At 44.7% G+C, this 20,443-nt stretch overlaps 2 protein-coding genes across 2 annotated transcripts; one reads left to right on the forward strand and one right to left on the reverse strand.

Moving 5' to 3' along the window:
* The first annotated feature begins 1,359 nt into the window (after positions 1-1,359).
* Positions 1,360-13,563, forward strand: LOC117856311 (zinc finger BED domain-containing protein RICESLEEPER 2-like). Its single transcript, XM_034738704.2, has 6 exons — positions 1,360-1,556; positions 9,868-10,045; positions 11,130-11,201; positions 11,303-11,365; positions 11,475-13,425; positions 13,502-13,563. The coding sequence occupies exons 1-6, from the start codon at positions 1,360-1,362 to the stop codon at positions 13,561-13,563; spliced, it is 2,523 nt and encodes an 840-aa protein (XP_034594595.1).
* A 2,416-nt stretch (positions 13,564-15,979) lies between these two features.
* Positions 15,980-19,137, reverse strand: LOC117857626 (AP-3 complex subunit delta). Its single transcript, XM_034740389.2, has one exon. It carries the CDS (start codon positions 19,058-19,060, stop codon positions 16,214-16,216), a length of 2,847 nt encoding a protein of 948 aa, XP_034596280.1. The 5' UTR covers positions 19,061-19,137; the 3' UTR covers positions 15,980-16,213.
* Between the last annotated feature and the right edge of the window lie 1,306 nt (positions 19,138-20,443).

A 20,443-nucleotide genomic window follows, 5' to 3' on the forward strand; every position in this document is an offset into this window, starting at 1 on the left:
TTGATGGTGTGCCTGGGGCCTTGATGCAGCTGCCCGACGATGAGGCCATCCCTCCATTGACATCGTCCGTGCAAGATCGCAAACCTCCTTGCCTGCCACCCGCAGATGAGGCAGTCCCTCCATTGCTGCCACCCGCGGATGATGGCGCTGCTCCATGGCCGCCGATCGAGGACCATGATGGAGGTCCATGGCTGCTGCTCAATGAGGATGGTAGAGATCGACTGCCGCCGACCGACGAGGATAGTGGCGATCCCTTCCTGCCTCATTGAGCTCCGCGCATGAGGACGGTGGTGCCCCAGGGAGTGGCGGTGCTTCTGCGCCCCTGACCACGGCCACCTCTGGCTAAATTGCGGATGGTGCGACATCGGAGAGGCACCTGGTCGGTGATTTCGATTTGTTCCACCAACTCCGAATCATCAGAGGATATGTCCACTGTCGCTTGAGGAGACAACAAATCGCTCGACTCCGAATCCATCAGCCCTGGAGCTTTCTCCTCTTTATCAGAGGATGTGACATACGTCGTTGCTCTAGGAGACGATGGCACCATGGGGAGAGGAAGAGGCACGCTACCAGACTGGGGTTTTTTTAGTGGTTGCAAGAATGAAAAAGTAGCTTACTCAACAAGGGAAGAGAATGGAATAATAATATAATATGATGCTGCCCTTATTGACAACTAGCCCCCGCAAAGTAATGTCAAATCATAAAGCGGTCCTCCAATCTCTCCATGAGTGCCACATCATTGCACAATTTCCAATACATTAATTTCATTTCACAGTTTCTTTAGAGGTGTGGCTTCATTAGTGATAGAAATACATAATTTTATTCCACGGATTCAAATACATAATGTCATTTCAAATACATATAGGCCATAGCATTTAAACAAGTGATACATACACTGGAAGGTCTGGACTGTTAAATAGTAGTTAAACAAGATGATTCGGTCAACATGAACAGACAGATGCAGTTGTTAGTATTGGTACTCAGGAAGTTCCTTTCTACAAAACATCTATACACTGGAACTTTGCTAACTGGTTTCACTCCCTCATCATTACTCTGTCTTGAAAATGCAATCTCTGTCTCATCCATAACTTTCCCCTTCTCTATCTATTACGAGTCCTCCATTGTTCTCCCTCTACTTTCTTCTTTGATTGTCCAGTCAATCTCTCCTCAAACATGGGTCCTTCCTGGGCAAATCTTATGCCAGATCTTGTTGTGAGCATCGCCAATAAGATCAGTGATGCAAAAGATTTTATTAGGTTCAAAGCAGTCTATAAGAGTTGGAATTGCGCTTGTTTAGGCGAGGTACGCCCATTTGACCCTTGGATTCTGAAATCCAAACATATCGGTGAATCTGGAGCCATGACATTCGCATCCGTCGTGGATTACAAGCTTTTTGAGGTCTCATTTCCAGGATTAGCTGGGAAAAGGCATAAGCTGATTGGTTCTGGCGGATCTGGATGCTTTGTTGCCGTAGATGACAGAGATGAGAGCATCGCGTTCCTGCTGAATCCTTTATCTTATCGGGAGCACATTATCCTTCCTCGACTTCCAGCATGGTGCCATATGGGTTCTCTCGATGCTTGTATTTTGGGCTTGGAAACACCTACTGGTGCAGAGTCATTTCTTGTGTTAACCAATTTGTGGCCCCTAAAATCTACTCCAGCGCTAGGGTCATTGCCCGTATGCATCTAGCATTTGGGAATTTAATCCGACTGGACTACAATTCCCTCGGAAGATTTCTAGCACAGTTCTCCTAAACACATGTGGATCTACTTGGGGCATCATCTTTCAGCACCTCCTCGAGCCATTGGACTCCGGTTACCATGGGTTCTTAGCATAAGCAACTCTTCTATACTTCTAGGTCAAGACCAATCGTTTTTTATTGTTCGGGAGAAGAGGATGCACAGCTCCTGCAGCTGGGACATCAATGAGAGATGTTGTGGTGGTGGAATTTACTCTGCATTCATTTGCCGGTGACATTTGGCAGCCTATTCCCTGGGAGACAGCTCCAGAGTTCTAGAATAAGATCATCCTATTTGGACCTAGCAAGTGCATTGTTGTAGAAGAGCTTGCCTAACCTGAAGAGAAATCACATTTACTTCCTAGGAGCTGATCGGCATGATGAAGAGTCGCAATACTAGCTCTACCAGCAGGGACTAGGACATGTGGCAGGCGTCAACAATGATCCTGTAATGTGCATTACACAGGTTCCTGGGAACTCGATTTGGTCGCGAGGAATATGGTTGTTGCCTATCTATGAGTAGATCAATGATCTTTCATTTTGTAATAATTGTGCTGCCCGTTGTATCATCAGACCACACGTTTGTATATATAGTACCAATATCTATATTATTAGTGTTCCTTAATTATGCAGCGTATCTGAATTCTGAATGGTAAATATGCTAGAATCAAATTAAAAGTAGATTAAACAAAAGCGGCATAATGAGATGGCATGTCATAGCCATTCATCACTACAAAGGACACAACAGCAACAAGGAGCAAATATCACAGTAGCAACAAGTTTCATAAGATGGCATGTCATAGCCATTCATTATTACAAGTTTCATAATAATCATTAATAGCTATAATCGTTAATAATCTGCTGCATCAATTGCTTGGCCCGGTTTAGGTGTCCCTTCAGCTTCTGCAGCTCAGCGGCAGTCTCTTGAAGCTCCATGTTAGCCTTGCGCATTCTTCCTTCCACATCCTTGCTTCATTTTCATCTTTAAATTCTTATTACCATTTCCCATTTTTAGCTGAGGTATCAATGCATTGTGTCTAATTTTCATCCTAGTGTTCATCAGCTTAAGGGTGGTCTCCCCAAAGTACCGTTTCACCTTCTCCAGCTCATAGATTGTGTCATTGAGCTCCTTCCTAGCAATTCTCTATTCTTCTTTAGTTTTTTCCTTCATCTTCATCAGCTTCACCAGAATACCTTTAGTCCTAGCATCCCATTGAGGATCAACCCACTTAAACGCCACGCATTTAACCCCTTCAGGCTGCAGACACCAATTACGTTGATACAATTCGCCATTTACAACACTAACATCAAGAGTACAAGCAAGGTTTATTAGAATTGAAATAAGTTATCATTTACCTTGCAGCAGGATGCATACTGGCGCCCAGGGTTATCAAATGTCCAGTCATACCCCACATGGAGAGCATACCCGTGCTCGCAGTTGTTTTCAAGATGCACAACGATAACATCAGACGACGGCGATCTAGTGCTATCAGTGACTGCAAGTTCATCTAGAAGCTAATAAAATACAAGAACCTATCAAATTATAAACTAACTTCATCACCAAAGTCATCGTAACTTGAAATCAATCTTTAGCTTTGCACTTCATAAACTATAGCCTATCAACTTCTAACACCAATCGGAATACAAATCTAAGGGTACGACGAAATCAGAATCTAGTCTCTTCAACCCAGATCCCCAAATCCAAAAATCCCCTTCCCTAGGATGATAGGGGAAAGTAGCGGCACATACCAGGGACTGACCTGCCATACCTCCTCCTCCTTCCATCACTGCTAGGAGCCACCACTCTGTGGCAGAACTGCCCAAACTAACTTGGCTAAAATGCACTTAAGTCGCCTGACACGCGATCATGCACTTTAAGCAAGTTAACTCGGTCATCCGTCGGATTTCATCTGATAAACCACTTACACAGGATCGAGAAGCATTGCTCACACGAAGGTGAGTAGCACAGAGGTTACAACATTCCCATCACATTAACATAGTTCAATATTTATTACATCAGAGTTTTCGAAATTTAAACAAGTTTGCAAGGTTCAACCAGATGAGGCAAACAAGCGAAAGCTAAACGACGATACACGATATCATGATGAAGCCGATCATGACATCAATAATCCCTACCCTCACCGTCCGAGGAGGGATCCCACTCGACTGTCCAACCCGGAGGGAGCTGGGTAGGCCAAGTGGTGCCAGCAGCCAAACTATTAACACCACCTGAAAAGTTAAGCCACAACAAGGCTGAGCAACTAATACTCAGCAAGACTGACCCGATAGGTGATAACTACTGCCACCAAAACCTAGACATGCAAGGCTTTTTGGCTTTGGGTTTGCTTTACCAAAAGCGTCTATAGTCAATCCTTACTTTCAATACTTTAGCTCAAGTTCTACGTTCTTTAACCAGTCTAGATTAGCAACTTATACTAAGTAAGCATAGTTTCCAAACAATTAAAGAACAAGCATCAAGATTAAAGTCATCATCATGTTCCATCTTTACTCAGTACAGAATAGCGATCAAGCAGTCTCAAACTGTAAGAGGCAGACGAATCAATTCGAATTTATTAACCATGCATGGCGAACCTAATCTCACGACATCCGCACACCACAAAGGGTCGCTTCATTTGTCAGCCATCCCCATCGATCCCCAGGCATGTGTCAGGGCCAAACTTTCCTTGGCATGCAATGCTCCACAGTCCCGGCCTCTTGCTGCACTGTGACCGCACTTGCACCCACATGATGCACCATGGGAACCTCGTTCTAGGGACAGCAGGAGTATAAGCCACACCCTAGTTCAATCAGGTACTAGGCTTCCCTATCCCATACTAGGTATGAGATTAGTACTTTCAAACACTTGATCACGAACGCTGACACATTTCGACCTTAGTCCATTTTCATTTAGACAGACGGGGCAATCCACCGACCACCAAAATAGTTCACAAGGCCCTGCCCTGCCCATCGTCCTTATGGTTGTAACATAAGTAAACAAACAACTCCTATAACTCACGAGTGACAGGAAATCACTTGACTTTTACCGTGCCCTATTAAGCATTGCATCTACGTGACTTATCATGCTAGCGTTTAGATCAGAAGGGTGCTAAGTTCATGGATCTAAGGTGTCATTCAACTCCTATAAACGTAAATGCACAATCATAAGCATCAACATATTGCATAGTTTAAAAACAGGGAAGCATGCACCGGGGCTTGCCTTCAGGAAAGGTCAGCGGTTCCTCGGGGTCTTGATCTAGCTCGGGCTCGCCCTTCAAATGATGAAGTTCCGTAGCAGGTTCTTCCTCCGGTGCAGGGTGGAGCTCGTAGGTTCTGTTGGCGAGATTATCTTCTACATGACATGCACATGCAGGAGTTTAGTTTCAACCAGACGTGAACACGAACAATGCACGGCATGGATTACGGTAGAAAGGAAGTTGCCTATAGGCCACATTCACCACAGAGTTGGATTTATCTATTTAGCACTTTTCTTCTATTTACTATGATTTAAAAGGCCTAAACAAGGGATAAAACCGTAAGATATTATTTACAATAGTAACATGAGCAAACTTACTTTTGTAAGAAACTAGACAGAACAAGGATTCCAACAAAAGTGATTTGGTATTTTTCTGATTTTTCCTCGGTCTCTTGCGGTAGCGTACGCCGTGTCGAGAAATGAAATATCTAGCCGATGCTTGGGCCTGCAACTGTGGACCATACTTATTAGAAGCAAGATGTATAAAATTTATCCTATCTAAAAAAATATACATAGTTCATGTCTCAGTGGTAGTGTTGTCTTAGCACAATCAAGAGGTCACAGGTTCGAGCTTTGCTATAGACACTCATTCTTTTTAATTTTCCTTCCCTTTTTTCATCTCAAACTAACATAACTTACCAAAACTTCTGCCACCAACTCACCTGAAACTTATATGCGGGACTCGGTTGAAACTTACATGTGGGACCCGGTTGCGGTAATGAATTCCCATTCGATCGGTAACAGGTTCAACCCACAGGAGGAGCACGCTTTTCATTTTATTTTACCATCCTATTTATCAGCTTAAACTTACATGTGGGATCCTGATTGGTTTATGATATTTTCGTGGACCTTATATCGTCACAAAACCACCATGAAACAGCAAGTGGCGTTTTCTTTCTGGCTTGGGTGGCAACTTTTATGACGTTCTGTAACTTTATCACTAAATTTGTTCAGATGTGAAACTTTATGATGTTTTCAGCCAGAAACATCATAGATCTATGACAAGAACAAATATGTCATAAAATTTCCATTACAGATCAACACATTTCTTGTAGTGTTACTGTAAGCTATAAAATTATAATCAAAACACTTATGTTAAGGTTTGAAAATTGCATGGGCAAAATAATTAATAGATACCAAACAACTTTTATAAAAGGGAGAAATATGGATGCGGTTACGAGCCTACATGAGATATTGCATGATACAAAAAGTAAAATAAAGGATGGATTAATACTAAAATTAGATTTTGAAAAAGCGTATGACAAGATAAGTTGGGACTTCCTTTTTGAATGCCCAGAACAAGGAGGTTTTTGTGAGACCTGGTGCAAATGGATCAAGGAGGTAGTGACAAGCGGGACTTTAAGTGTGAAAGCAAATGACTTGGTGGAAGGATACTTTAAAAGTAGCAAAGGGGTAAGACAAAGGGACCCTATGTCTCCCCTTCTCTTCAACCTAGCAGCAGATACTCTGGCTAAAATGATTCATCAAGCACAAGAAAATAGATTGATAAAAGGTCTGGTCCCGGAATATGTCCCCAATGGAATGGCAATCCTTCAATATGCACATGACACAATTTTGTGTATGCAAGATAATGAAGAAATAGCAGAGAATACGAAGTTACTTTTATACATATATGAAAAGATGTCATATCTTAAAATTAATTTCAATAAAAGTGAAGTCATTATGATCTCGCGGGATGAAAAAAAACATTAGCATACTCTGAAATGCTAAATTGTGCTATAGGAATATGGCCCATTAAATACCTTGGAGTTCCTGTATCTAGGTCTAGACTTCACATCATTGATTGGCTTTTGTTGGATGAGAAATTAAAAAAAGATTAGATGAGTGGGAAGGTAGCTCCTTATCCATTAGGGGGGAGTAACCCTGATAAATGCTTGCTTCAGCAGTATCCCAATCTATTGTATGTTCATGCACCTTCTACCAAAAACAATCATAAAAAGAATGGATAAAATCAGGAAAAGATTTTTCTAGCAAGGTGAGGGAACAAAGAGGAAATATCATCTAGTAAAGTGGGTTAAAATTACCGGTCCTAAAAAGAAAGGTGGTTTGGGCATAAAACATCTAAGAAAGATGAACTAGCCTTTTATGAAGATGGTGGTGGAAACTTGAAATGAGGGAAGTTTGTGGCAAGAGATTGTCAAGAAGTACATGACTGGAGGGGGATATCACAATTAAAACATAAACCAACTAATTCCTCCGTGTGGAATGATCTTTAAAAGTTAAAGATACATATTTGAAGGGAAGAGTAGTTAAAAGCCGCAATAGGTTAGATACTGACTTTTGGAAGGACCCTTGGTGCGGGTCCATCTCCCTTAAAGATAAATTTCAGGAATTGTTTGCTATCTGTAATGAATAAACAGGAGTGTAGCAAATATGACGTCGAGAGGATGGAGACTAACCTTCACACGATGGTTAGATGAAAGAGCGCAAACTCAGTTAAGGCAATTGCGGGACCTACTCACATCATGTGCACTTTCAAATGGAAAAGATGTCCCTAACTGAACATGGGAACAATCTGGAATATGCTGTGTGCCCCTCTACTGGAGGCCTCTTTTGCAGTTGTTAGCTGATGACATTTTCGGTTCTTAAAATGATCAAAACTCTGTAATTTCATTGCTGTTCTAGTAATGAAATTCGGGCGTGGCCCTTAGTGGAAAAATATAACATAGACAACGACAAGCAGCTGCACAACCTACACACTGATCTTTCAGTTCTGGTGGACGGTGAAAACTAAAAAACACAACCAAAGGAAAGCAGATCACTTCTCTGTTGCTTACATACATAGACAATATAACTTCCGAATAGTATGACAGGTGGTTGCATATGTCTCAGCCACAGACACTTAATACACTCTGTTTGGCTTCCCCATGGTGCTCTTGATGTACATGCACCTCACCTGCAAAAATAAACATCAAATCACAAGTCAACTTGTCTTTGAGAATGGTCTTCTGCTCAGTCAGCTCATATCACACTCCAGAAGATGCAACCAAAGAAACATGGGTGCAGAGTATATGTAAAACAGGAGTCATGTTCCGACAGTTCTTCAATAACAAAAGCAGCAAAGAAACATTACAGAAGCAGAAGTTTGCATGATTGCTTAACCTTGCATTCTAAATTTATATTTTAGTAAGCTGAACTTCAAAAACAGAACCTTATAGTTTCAGATTAAGTCCGCATGAGGCAAAGTTCAAACACTTGGTGGCTGTCCCAGACTCCTAGCTTAAAAACCATCACCATCAACTATTTACTCCTCTTCGGCACATATCAACTATCAGATATATGCATGAGGTCTTCAGCACATATCAACTATCAGATACATGCAAGATCAAGCATGAGGGTTCAGTCAGTGAGTGAGGTGCAATAAGTACCCATATCTACTGAAAATTCTTAAGCAAACATTTTGACAATTCACAGAACATCCTGTCCTATACCTTTTTCTAAAATTACTGAAATACTCGGCTGAAACAAACAAACATGTGGGCATACACAAACACAATACAGGGCTTCCAGTTTTCCATGTCATTTGAGTCTTTGCAGCTTATCCAATTTACACAGATGGCCTAAATACCTTAAATGTCAGACTCCGATCAGCAGGCAATCAAACATGCACATAAGGGTGGGCACAACTGGTAGAGGCAAAAATTGGCGTGATGTGTCCTTGCCTGACCTGTAAAGGGATAAAACATCTGAAGCATGTCACTTGGTACTGTAATAACGTCATGCAAAGGACTTATTAGTGAGACTTCGTATGGAACATAAGAAGAGAAGCAAAGAAGAATCACAAAAATAAATAAGACAACAGGTTAACCTACTACCCAGGGCCTTCAGGACAGCAAAGCAAAACACATAAGGGCATTCAGGAAGCACATAAACTTGGCATAAGTAAAACCGTACCAAGCAGGGAGACCGAACTTACCTCTTGGAAAAAAGGGAAGCAGAAGATTATCTACTATCCTAGTCAACTTTAAGACATGGGCGCACGGGGGAAATTCAGAGAGGATGTATATCAGTTAATTTCATTCAAGAAAAAACTATCAGTTCAAAGACAGCAGAACCAAAAGGAGAAAGGGAAGATAAATCCCACTGATGCAAAGGAAATCATATATAGATAGTGCCAATTCCATTTCAGATTATGAATCATAAAGCAAGGTTTACCCTCAAGTTGAATACACCTGAGTTGTCAATTGAATGGGTTAAACTCAACACAAATATCCAAGCTAGATCCTAAACTGGGTGCATTCTAGTGCACCTAATCAAACAAACATTAAACATCTTGGAGGAACATACATTTTAACTTTCTTTAACATTCCACACTCACATGTGATTTCGAGCCTTCTCCAATCTGAACTGAATCAATCTGAGACAAAAAAAACATTAAGATATATGATATTATCATGTATCCAGATCCACCAAGTAGCAAAGAGGGGAGTGGCTTACCTAGGGAGACTGCGGGGTGTGTGCTGGCGGTGGTGGCCCACCCTGCAAATGGTTTGGGCTGAAATAACTTTAACAGTTTGGATTTTACTTTGGGCTTCCTTAGCTTGGGTGCTAATGGGCCAACACTGCTAACAAATTCACTTGGTTTGGGCTCCACCTCCCTAGCAGTTTGGTGTGGTGTGGTGAGGGATAGTTATTATTGGAGTTCTAATGGGTTGAACCCGTGGGTTCCAACTGCTAAAAGATCCGCCGGCCTCCGCCTCCGCCTGACCGCCTCCAGCCTCCCTCTCCCGAGATCCCACCGCCGCCACCTCCGCCTCGCCTCCCTCCCTCCCCATCCCGAGATCCCGCCGCCACCACCGCCGTCTCGCCTCGCTCCCTCCCCATCCCGAGATCCCGGCCAAGGACCCGGCAGGGGCGTCGGCGGCGGCGGCAGGGGTGTCGGCAACTTCGACCCGGCCAAGGACCCCGCCAAGTACAACCTCGTCGACCCGCCGGAGAGGAACACCGTCGGCGTGCTCGCCGGTGGGTGGACGGCGATCCGGTTCAGGGCGACGACAGGGCGCTTCGCCGGCGACGAAAATCCGACAGGGGTATGCCTGCCTATTCCCCTCCCTTCCCATCCTGCTGCGCGAAATCAAACACCCAAACCCCTAACGTATGGTATTTGTATTCGGATCTGACCATGATTTTACCTACTAAATTCGATCTTTTTGCAACGTTGGTCCAGTATGCTAATCCACCGATCAATGTGAAGGCTGACTTCACTTCTGTGACCGATCAATGTTGGTCCAGTATGCCTGCCTATTCCCCTCCCTTCCCATCAATGTGTAGTCTCTAGAAAATGATTCACCCCCCTGGTCCTATTCTGTTAGAATTATTGTCTGTAGCTAATCTTGGCTCTAGAAATTGTGCAGCTTTTGTAGCTAAGTTTATTATACGAAACTGGTCAATTATTCCACAATTATCTTGTGATTTCACTTTGCATCAGTGGAAAAGTGATGTGCTTTCCTTTATGTCAAGCAGAGGCTGCAGGATTTCAGAAGTTCTGCTGACCTGCTCCAGTCTTTCGTTGGCGCAACTGCTATATTTTGGATATAATTAACTCATTTTCCAAACATAATTAAGCTGCAAATTGGCAGGCCATTGCTACTTGCTAGTTTAATACGGAGTAGTTTGGTTCAGCTTCCTATAGTCCTATTGCTTAGTTTGGTTGGATTACTGCTGAAAATCTAAGATATGTTACTGAACCATTGCCAATTGTCCTAGAGTACAGCACTCATGTAACACCCTGATCTTTCCTAAATGACCTCCTCGAATAAGACCTTGGAGATGTGGCTGTCAATTGTTTCAGGCGAACAATGAGCGACGTAGCAGTAGCTCCTAGCAACATGGAGAAATGTTTGCTTGGTCACCCTGTTCATAGGGTCGCTCTTCTAATTATAGGTCGAAGTGGATAGAGCTATTCCTTGTACTTTTAACTGTATCATGTAATATGAATAATAAATTATGGTCAAAGTGTTTGAATGAATAAATGTTTGGAATGGCCAATGCTGGATTGTGCTGTTTTGCAACTTCTGTGTAGTTTTCACTGAGCTTAGGCGATCCATATTGCCAACATTTAAACTAATCAATGGAATTTACCAAGTAGTATGATTTCTTTTTTGTTGCTTTCAGCAGTCACAAGAGAATTCCAGTCTAAATCCAGTTATTGTAGTCACCGTGCTCAGTGGCATACCTGACACTTGTGTATCAAAATAGTTCAGATTGTTAGTTCTCCGTGTTATTCCAGGACCATAGCTAAATACCGAAAATCCTAATGTGTGTGATGATCTTTGCCTGCTTTATAGGAGATTGTTTTAGAAGTTTATTCTGTAGTGATCTGCTGGTGTCATTTGCTGGAGCCTTTGCTGGTGATCTGCTTTATAGGAGATTGTTTTAGAATGGAATAACATTTGATGGACCTTACTCTTATATGCTTAATTTCAGTTCTAACGGCTGCTAGATCTCATCCTTTGTTAGGGATTCTTCAACATGTCTCTTAACACATCGGAAAGCTCTGATGACTCTAATTCAACTCAAATACGTGCAAAAAGGTCCAAGGTGTGGGAACATTTTGAGCAGAATCTTGTGGAAGTGAATAATTGTTTTAGAGTTGTTTGCAAGTATTGTCGAATGCAGTTAAGCACCAAATCTGGAACTAGTAGCCTTAGAACCCACATTTCTCAATATTGTCATGCAATTGGGGAAGCCGAGAGGAACAGATTCATAGCAACCTTAAAGAAGCCCATAGAGAACTTTGTGTTTGACCCTCAGTTTAGTCGTGAGCGTATGATAGAGTTTGTCATACATGCTGAAATCCCATTTAACAAGTTTGAGGATCCATACTTCGAACCATGGGTTCAGTCCATGCAGCCAACTCTAAGTGTTGTGGGACGACAAACTGTTCGCCATGATTGTCTAAAGAAGTACCAGAGAATGAAGCAAGATATTCAGAATGAACTTGAAAGCCTAGACTCCAATGTGTGCTTGACATCGGATTTGTGGACATCAATCCAAAATTTAGGCTACATGGTTGTAACAGCTCACTATATCACTCCTGACTTCAAGATCAAGAAGAAGATAATAAGTTTCAAAGAGGTCAAATATCCACACTCAGGGTTTGCTATCGAAGAAGCACTTGTTAGCTGCTTGACTGAGCGGGGCATACGAAACAAATTGTTTACTCTCACAGTGGACAATGCTAGTAACAACAACACTGCATGTGACCTGTTGGTAGATACTCACAAGTATGAGTTGATGCTTGAGGGTGCACATTTGCATGTGAGATGTTGTGCGCATATCCTGAATATTTTGGTTCAAGATGGGATGAAAATTATTCATGAGGGGATAAAGAAGATTCGGGAGCTCTTGAAGCACATTGTCTCTTCGCCCTCAAGAATGCAAGCTTTTAATGAAATTGCAGTGGTGAATGGTCTTCCAATAAAACATGGTATTGCTCTTGACATACCCAACCGTTGGAATTCCACCTTCAAGATGGTTGCAGAAGCAATCAAGTACAAGACCGTCCTGAATAGCTATGCAAATCAACATGCAGAAATTCCTCCAAATGAACAAGAATGGAGCACAGCTGATTCAATCTGTAAGTTTCTTAAAACTTTTGAAGAGGCTACAAAAGCAATATCGGCTCATAGGAAACCAACTTCATACATGTTCTTGCCTTTAATTGTTTCAATTCGGGATGCCTTGGATAACCCTTCTTGGCAGACAAGTGTGGCACTACAAGACCTGGCTGCAGCCATGAGGATCAAGTTTGAAAAGTATTGGGGTAGAGATTTTGATGAGTCAAACCAGCCTATTCCTCGCAGAAATAAAAAGGATTATGATGTCAACCTTGGAATTGTTATTGCAACAATGTTAGATCCGAGGGGAAAAGCAGAATATGCAGAGTTCTTCTACCAGAAGATTTGTAGCAATATAGATCAGATTGATTCAAGTGTTGATGCTGCTCTAGTTTGGGTGAAAAAATACTTCCTGGAGTATGAGCAACGCTTGAGGAGAGTTAATGCATACTCTGTTACATATTCAAGTGAGGGCAGCATTTGTGTGGGCTCACCGGTGCTTACGAAAAGGCAGCTAGGATCAGAATTTGCAAACTTCAAGTCAAGTCGAAGAAAGACTCGTCCACCAAAATCTGAATTTGACATCTACTTTGAAGAAGATTGTATGGAAGACATTGAAAACTTTGACATTTTGGCTTGGTGGAAGGCACATGCTGAGAAGTTCCCGATCTTATCAGTTATGGCACGTGATTTCCTCGCCATTCCTCTTAGTACCGTTTCTTCTGAATCAGCCTTTAGTCTTGGAGGTAGGATTCTTGGGGAGTCAAGAAGCTCACTAACTCCAGAGATGTTAGAAGCCCTTGTGTGTGGGAAAGACTGGTTATTCAAGGAAAAAGATGCAGACAATGAAGGTATACCCTCCTTCTATTTTGGCATGTGTGCATATTTCCATGTTCATTTACTTACTATATGCTCATTATATTGTAGGTCAACAAATTAGTGAAGATCAGACTAGTGAAATGGTCACCTTTGTCACTCCATCAGACTAGTGAAATGGACTGAATTCTTGAAGAATACCACAGGTTCTTGGATGCTGTTGCATAGAGGTTTCTCTTTTAAATGCTTTAACTTTTGTATTACCATGTTAGCAGAAAACCTTATTTCTTTGAAGTATTTCAGTTGTATATACTGTTAGAGTCAGTTAATATAACTAAAAATGTATAATCCATTGATCCTAACCTCTTAACCTTTGAATACTTCAAGTTTGTCCTGACTCTCTTTTTTTTATCATCTTACAGTAATTCTATCTTGCATCATATTCAGTGTTCATATCATTGTTATTTTCATACAGGCTAAAGATATGGTGGAATTTCTTGTATTGGTAAACCAAATAATCTGCAAATTCAAATCTTCAGCTAGTGCCGTACTAGAAGAAGTCTTTCCCACTATTGCAAGTCATTTGTCTGTGATACTATCACAAGATGCATTTTCAGCTGGTCCTGCAAGCAATACTGAGGTACTCCCTCCGTCCCAAATTACTTTTCGTTTTGGCATGGAGTAATGTTGATTGCATCTGTAAACAAGTTATTTTTGATGTATCTGCTCATATTGCAAGAATGCTAGTGCCTTTGGAATGTACTAGCCTTGGGGATGTAGTTGATATACTGCATCATTTGCTATTTTTTTTCCTGTTATCCTACTTATGACAGTGCAAATCTAGCTGTAAGCATGTAACACGTGCCTAATCCAGTTTAAGAAAGCAAATAGTTCTTGCACGATTTTATCTATACTCACAAAATGAACCAAGATGACACGATTTTAGCATCATTGTACAATCTTTGACACTCGTCATTTTCTTTTCAGGTCAATGACATTCGGATGTATCACCGGCTGGTGCGCCATTGATCAGCTCACACTGGATATATTGTGGTGGATCAGATGTAAACATTAGTCTTGAGATGACTCTAAAATGGACCGGCAGTTAATTCTGAAAATTTCTGAATGTGGAACCAGTTAATTACTAGCCTATGCATTGCCACATGCCTGCGTCTATTGTAACCCGGGGTTTTTCTTGGCAGTTTCTCTGCCACAATGCATCTGGAAATATCTGTAGCCTGAAATGCTGTAACTGAACTGTTGTTTCTTTCCTGTTGTTTCTTTCCAGTGCCACTGCAGTTGTACATTTTAAAAGGATATGCAACCAGGGAGCAACCAAGCACAAACGTGAACAACCTGTATATATATATGTAATATAGGTCTTTGCAACTTGTTTGACTACTAGTAGCTATCTAATGGATTCTTATTGGGTTGTAACCATATTTGGCAAGCAGTTTGTATAACTTATGCACTGAAAAGTTTGGGGTGGTATGGTGTGTGAAGGTGGAAGTTTAATTTGGAGTAGGTTAAATTTATATATTTGTGAGAATGGATTGGTGGGGTTACAGTTTGGGTTCCAACCCAATTAACAGGTTGAGTGGTGGCAGCGTCGAGACCCATCTCAGCCCTGGTTTGCTGAGACTTCTCCAAGGCTTGGGCTCACGCCTCCCATCGAGTGCGCGAAGCACCGGCTGTGGACGTCGGCCGCCCGCGGACGCCGTAGCTAGCCCACCTCCATCAATTTCGTGGAGCGCATCTGTGGGGACGCAGCAGCAATGGGCAGCGAGAAGTAGGATGGCAGCGCGGAGGCGCGAGGGTAGAGGAGCAGGAGAGGGCGGCGGCACAGCCATGGACCACGAGGGAGCACGAGGAGGTGCCACGCTAAGCCATGGCCTAGCGTTTCGGATGAGAAGACGGTATATCGTGGGCTGGGCACGCCGTCGCAAACCGGTGGGCCTCTTCCGTGCATCGCCGCCCGCCGTCGCTCGAGATCGCGCAGCATGCTGCCCGCACTGCTCGTGGCGGAGATTGGGAGAGAGATGAAAGGGAAAGAGAGGGGTGCCGGTCCGAGTCATCCGACAGGGTGATAGAGAGGCACGGAAAAGATCAGAGGAGTGGAAGAGATAAGGTGCGGGCCACAACCTGCTGCCCGGGTTGGATCGCGATTCGCGAAGCGTTGCGTTCTCGCGAGCTCTTGCGCCTCAGGAGGCGACGTGGCTACGCGCGAAAGGCTCGCCGTACGCATGAAACGCTCTCGTGCGTTGGGGAGCAACCAATCTTTAAGAAACCCGATTTCAGTATTTCCCCATTTCAATTGGGTAATAAGGGTGACTCACTCCATCTTACTTAGCAGCTGCAAGAAATATGAGTGTTTCAATTCAAATTCTGCACAAAATAATCCCCGCATATTCACCAAGTCAATTTGAAATAGATCTATTGATTGATGTGCATTGATATAACATGTTGTTAAGCTTATGTGAATAGTGTATTTGAAGTTTACATGGCCTTTTAGCTTGGCGCAAAATTAGTTTGCATGACTTCCACAATTTTGAGAGGTAGATAGGAGAATAAATAAATACTGTGGCTCTCTGCAGTATGAAGTATGAACTATATTTCAATGAAGCTATCGAAGAACATCAAGTGCTATGACCAAGAAGATATACATGATAGAACAATGAAAAATACCACACCAGAAAACTGAACAAAAACTAAACAGCACCACAGGTCAGAAGAGGAAAAAAATGAAAGTGCACAGAATGTGAAGGAAAAAAATCAACATGCATTCATTAACTGAAAATGTACCAAATGAGAGTCTCTCAGCCGCTATAGAAGGAAATCTTGGATTACTGGAGCTTGAGGTACAATATCAGGCTGAGTACTAGATCTTTCTCTATGCTTATGTTTTCCTTGACGATGTCCACTTCTACCAGAGCTCCTGTGCTTTCTCGATTGTTTGGCGTCACTTTCAGGAGGATTTGTACCTTTCTCCTTATCATGGTTCTGTCTCATACTTGTTCTAGAACTTGATGTAGGATGGCTTCCTAAATACTCTATCTGCTGAGAGCTAGATTCGTTAGTGCCCATTAAGTTTGGAATTGCTTCAGAGTTTACATCTAAAGCCTTCTGTGAAGATGATGCCTTAGCATCTCTACCCAAGAGCACACCACGTAGAGCACCAGACAAGGGGTCTTCTTTCAGAGCATTTGCAGTAGCCATCATAGAACTGAGGAAGTCCTCACCATCCAATTTAACTACTTTTGGTCTGGACTTAGAGGACTTAGACTTTTTCCCAGCAAATACAGGCTCAATGGTCTTGGAATTATCACCATAAACAGTTGCATTGCTACAAGATGGTAGAGTATCATTGACATGGGGATAATCACTTTGCTCGTCCTCAGTATTTCCTGTTGGGAGATAAAAGATCCCATGCCTTTTGCGATGCTCAGAAAGAGAAGATGAACCAATTGACACTGCAGGCTCATCTCTAGTCTCTACAGAATCACGGCTGCGAGGATAGAAAAAGATTGAAGTTGAAGGAGTAGTATCATCTTCACTCACAACGTCAGCGAGTTCAGCAAGATTCTCATTCAGGTCAAGACCATCTGGGGAGGCTACTTTCATCTGTGCAGTCACAGAAACAGGACCAAGTTCTTGACAAAATACTGTCCGCATAGTTTTGACAAGCTCCTTTACCCTGCTTTGCTTGTCATCATCAGCAACCTTCTTTTGGTTTAACTCTTGAATATCTCTTACCAAATGGACAAAACCAATCAGGTTGTGTGCTCTCTCCTGGACTTCTACTTCATTGCACTCAACAAGCGGACCAACTGTTGTTTCAATCAAGTTAATCATGTAAAGCATAGATTCATGTGAAAATGGGTCCTTTCGCACTGCGCTTGCCCTAATATCTTGCTCTTCAGCAGACCCAAGTGTAACCTTGCTTTCCCCACTAGCAGTTTGATCAATAGCCAACCCATCAAACACTACATCCACTTCCTTGTTTGAATCACCCAATTTCTCAACATATACACTCAAACAGAACGTAAGCACCTTAAACACTGCATGGACGTAGACTGCTCTCACTGACATAGGCAGGAGGCTGGTCCTTGGTTGCAGGAGTGCTTCAACAAGCTCGACAGGATCCTTCGTGAGCTCCGCATACTCACCAGAAATCCATGCAGCAGCTGAAAGAACAGGGCAGAGGAAGTGGTTGCCAAGCAAAGCAGGGTCAATCAGGAGTGTTCGAGCTGCACGGACAAGCTCTGACCGTGCATCTTGCACCCTCAGTCCCACATCAACAAGCTGCCGACCAATCTCATCTCCCTGGGCACAATGCAAGCTCCTTGCCATATCTGTAAGGAGTAAAGCATACCAATCAAAGTCCGCCACCAGCTCATACACATTACGCCCACATGCTGCTAGAACAACCCCGAGAATGTCATTTGCAAACTCTGGGTCTGACTTAGCAGCATGACTGACCAGCATACTTGCAATGTCCATTATGTTGTTTTCATCAACCATCCCCATCATGAGGTGCAATGCCTCCCGGCGAATGTTCGAGTCAGCATCACCCAGTGACTGTGCAATAACATCCCGGCAATCATTCACTGCCGTTGCATATGCAGGGCCAAGCATCCCAAGCGCCAGAAGCCCAAGGTACCGGAGGTTGGGATCATCAGCAGCAGCAAGGAACTCCTTCGCTTTTCCAATGGCAAGGCGAACAGCAGCGTCGTGTGCTGGCAGCGCAGTGAGCACTGTACGGATGCACTCAAAGGTCAGTGACATGGCTGCAGAGCGGGTCAGGAGCTGGCAGACTGGGTCGACAATTCGAGCTGCCAGGCGGGACTCTAGAGGAGCCAGCCGTGCAAACAGCTTGAGCACCTTGATGAGCGCCCAGTTGGAGCGGGAAGTGGTGAGCAGGGTGTAGAGGTCGGGCGCCAGCGGCAGGAAAGGGGCCGCGTCAGCAGGCGGCGCCGCTAGGTCACAGAACGCTGCCGCAGCCGCCGTCGACGCCCGCGGATCAGGGGAGGCGAGACACGCTGCCAGCGGCTTGAAGAGGACCGGCACGGCCGCGGACGGCGCGCCGGCTATGACACGCGCGGCGGCTGCGATGGCGCGGGGGCTGCCGCGGGAAAGGTGTGGCACGAGGTCGTGCGCGAGGTGAACGGCTAGGTCCGGCGCGGCGGCCGCGGCGGGGGAGCCAAGGAGCTGGAGCGCGAGCGCGGAGACGTGCCGGTGGGCGGCCGCGGCGGAGGCGGAGGGGGAGAGATCCTTGTGGAGCTGGTGCGTGGCGAGCGGGAGCAGGGAGAGCGAGGCCGGGTGGAGTGAGAGCGAGGCCGCGAGGTAGGCGAGGCGCTTGTGGGGGAGGCTCGGCGAGGCAAGGAGCTCGATGGCGGGGAAGGCGAGCGGGTGGGAGGCGACGGGGGCGAAGTGGAGCGAGGAGAGGTAGGTGAGCTTCTGCAGCGCGACGGCCTTGGTGGCGGCGTCGGGGGCGCGGATCTCACGGTGGATCTCGGAGAGCGCGCGGGCGACGGCGGCGGACTCGCCGGCGGCCGACGGGTCGGAGCGGAGGGACTTGACAAGGTCGTCCAGGGAGCGCTGGAAGAGGGTGTCCACCAGCGACGGCCCCGCTGTGTGCGCCGGCGCCGGCGCCGGCGGGGCGGATGCCATCGGCTGTGGCGGAAGGGTAAAGAGGCTGGATCCGTGTGGTTTTGGGGGTAACTGGGGTCTGGGGAACGTGCCGGCGCGGCCGAGATGGTAGGCAGGCGCGGCCGGGTTGCTGTTTGGGTTGGAAAGCATCCAGACGGGTTCACATGTCAGGTGCCAACATTTTTCTTTTCAGATCAAAACGAGTCTGGATCATGAATCAAATTTCAAATATCAACTCTATGTTCGTTTGTTTATACTAGTATGGACGCCGTAATGCTGATTTTGCAGGTGGCTGTACGCACGCTTGTGAGCGGTCGAGTCCCCACGAGCCTTATCACTCTACCACTTCCATTTTTTCATTCCTTTTCCCTTTTTTTTCTTCTTCCGAGATGGCGAGATCCACTCCTCCTCGAGTGCTCCTCCTCCTCCTCCTCACCCGTCCTTCCTCTCTCAAATCTGGCGGGCCGGTGAGTGCCCGACACGGGTGGCGTCCCATCCGGCGCGTTGCTCGCCAGTGCCGCTCCGTGGGAGCGACGGTGCTCGGGGTGACCTCCTTGCACCGGTAGGAGCCGCTGCCCGACGACAAGCTCCCACGGGAGGCGGGCAGAGGCCTGAAAGCACTCCTGCGTGGGAGCCGTGGCGTGGCCGCGACGCGCTCCTAGCGGCGCGTGGGGCTGAGCCCAGCGCTCCCGGTGGCGTGTGGAGGCGGGCGGCCGAGCCGGGCCAAGCCTAGCGCTCCCAACGGCGCAACGGCAGTGGGGCCGTGATGAGCGACTACGGTGACGGCCGCCGGCAGCCGCCTGCAACCGCTGCGCCACTAGGGAGCAACGGCGGGTGCGTTAGTGAGGCTCCGCCCACCCCTGGCATTTTTTCCCCCAAAAGTTTTGTATAACTTTTTGTTAAAAAATTCCAATTTTTCGCGAGATTTTTGTTTCAAAAACTTTGTTCCTGAACGCTCCAAAAAATTTTGGATAACTTTCAATTTAAATTTTTGCTTCAAAACTTTTTCATTCAGAAAATTTTGTTCTCTAATTTTTTTAATTTAAATTTTTGCTTAAAAATTATGTTCTCTTATTTTTTTGAAAATTTTGATGCATAAAGTTTGATTTTACTTTTCCTTCAAATATTTTTTCCCAGATCTTTTGTTTGAATAGTTTGTTCTGACTTTCTTTCCCCTAATTTTTTTAAAATTTTATTTCCAAATTATTTCGTTACAATTTTTGTCTCAAAATTGAAGTGGGTGCATCGAGTACGTGGTGGGGGAGCTAAACTGGTGAGTTGTGCGCAGGGTAGTGGTTCAATAGATTCCTAAAAAGGAATGACGCGGCAGAAGCTGTCACTATCGGAGATCGTCTGTAAGAGGGCTCCTTAAGGTCGCCCGTAAACTTGCCATGCCCCATGGAC

The sequence above is a fragment of the Setaria viridis genome, chromosome 5 (genome assembly GCF_005286985.2).
Source record: "Setaria viridis chromosome 5, Setaria_viridis_v4.0, whole genome shotgun sequence".
In the NCBI taxonomy this organism is placed as follows: domain Eukaryota; kingdom Viridiplantae; phylum Streptophyta; class Magnoliopsida; order Poales; family Poaceae; genus Setaria; species Setaria viridis.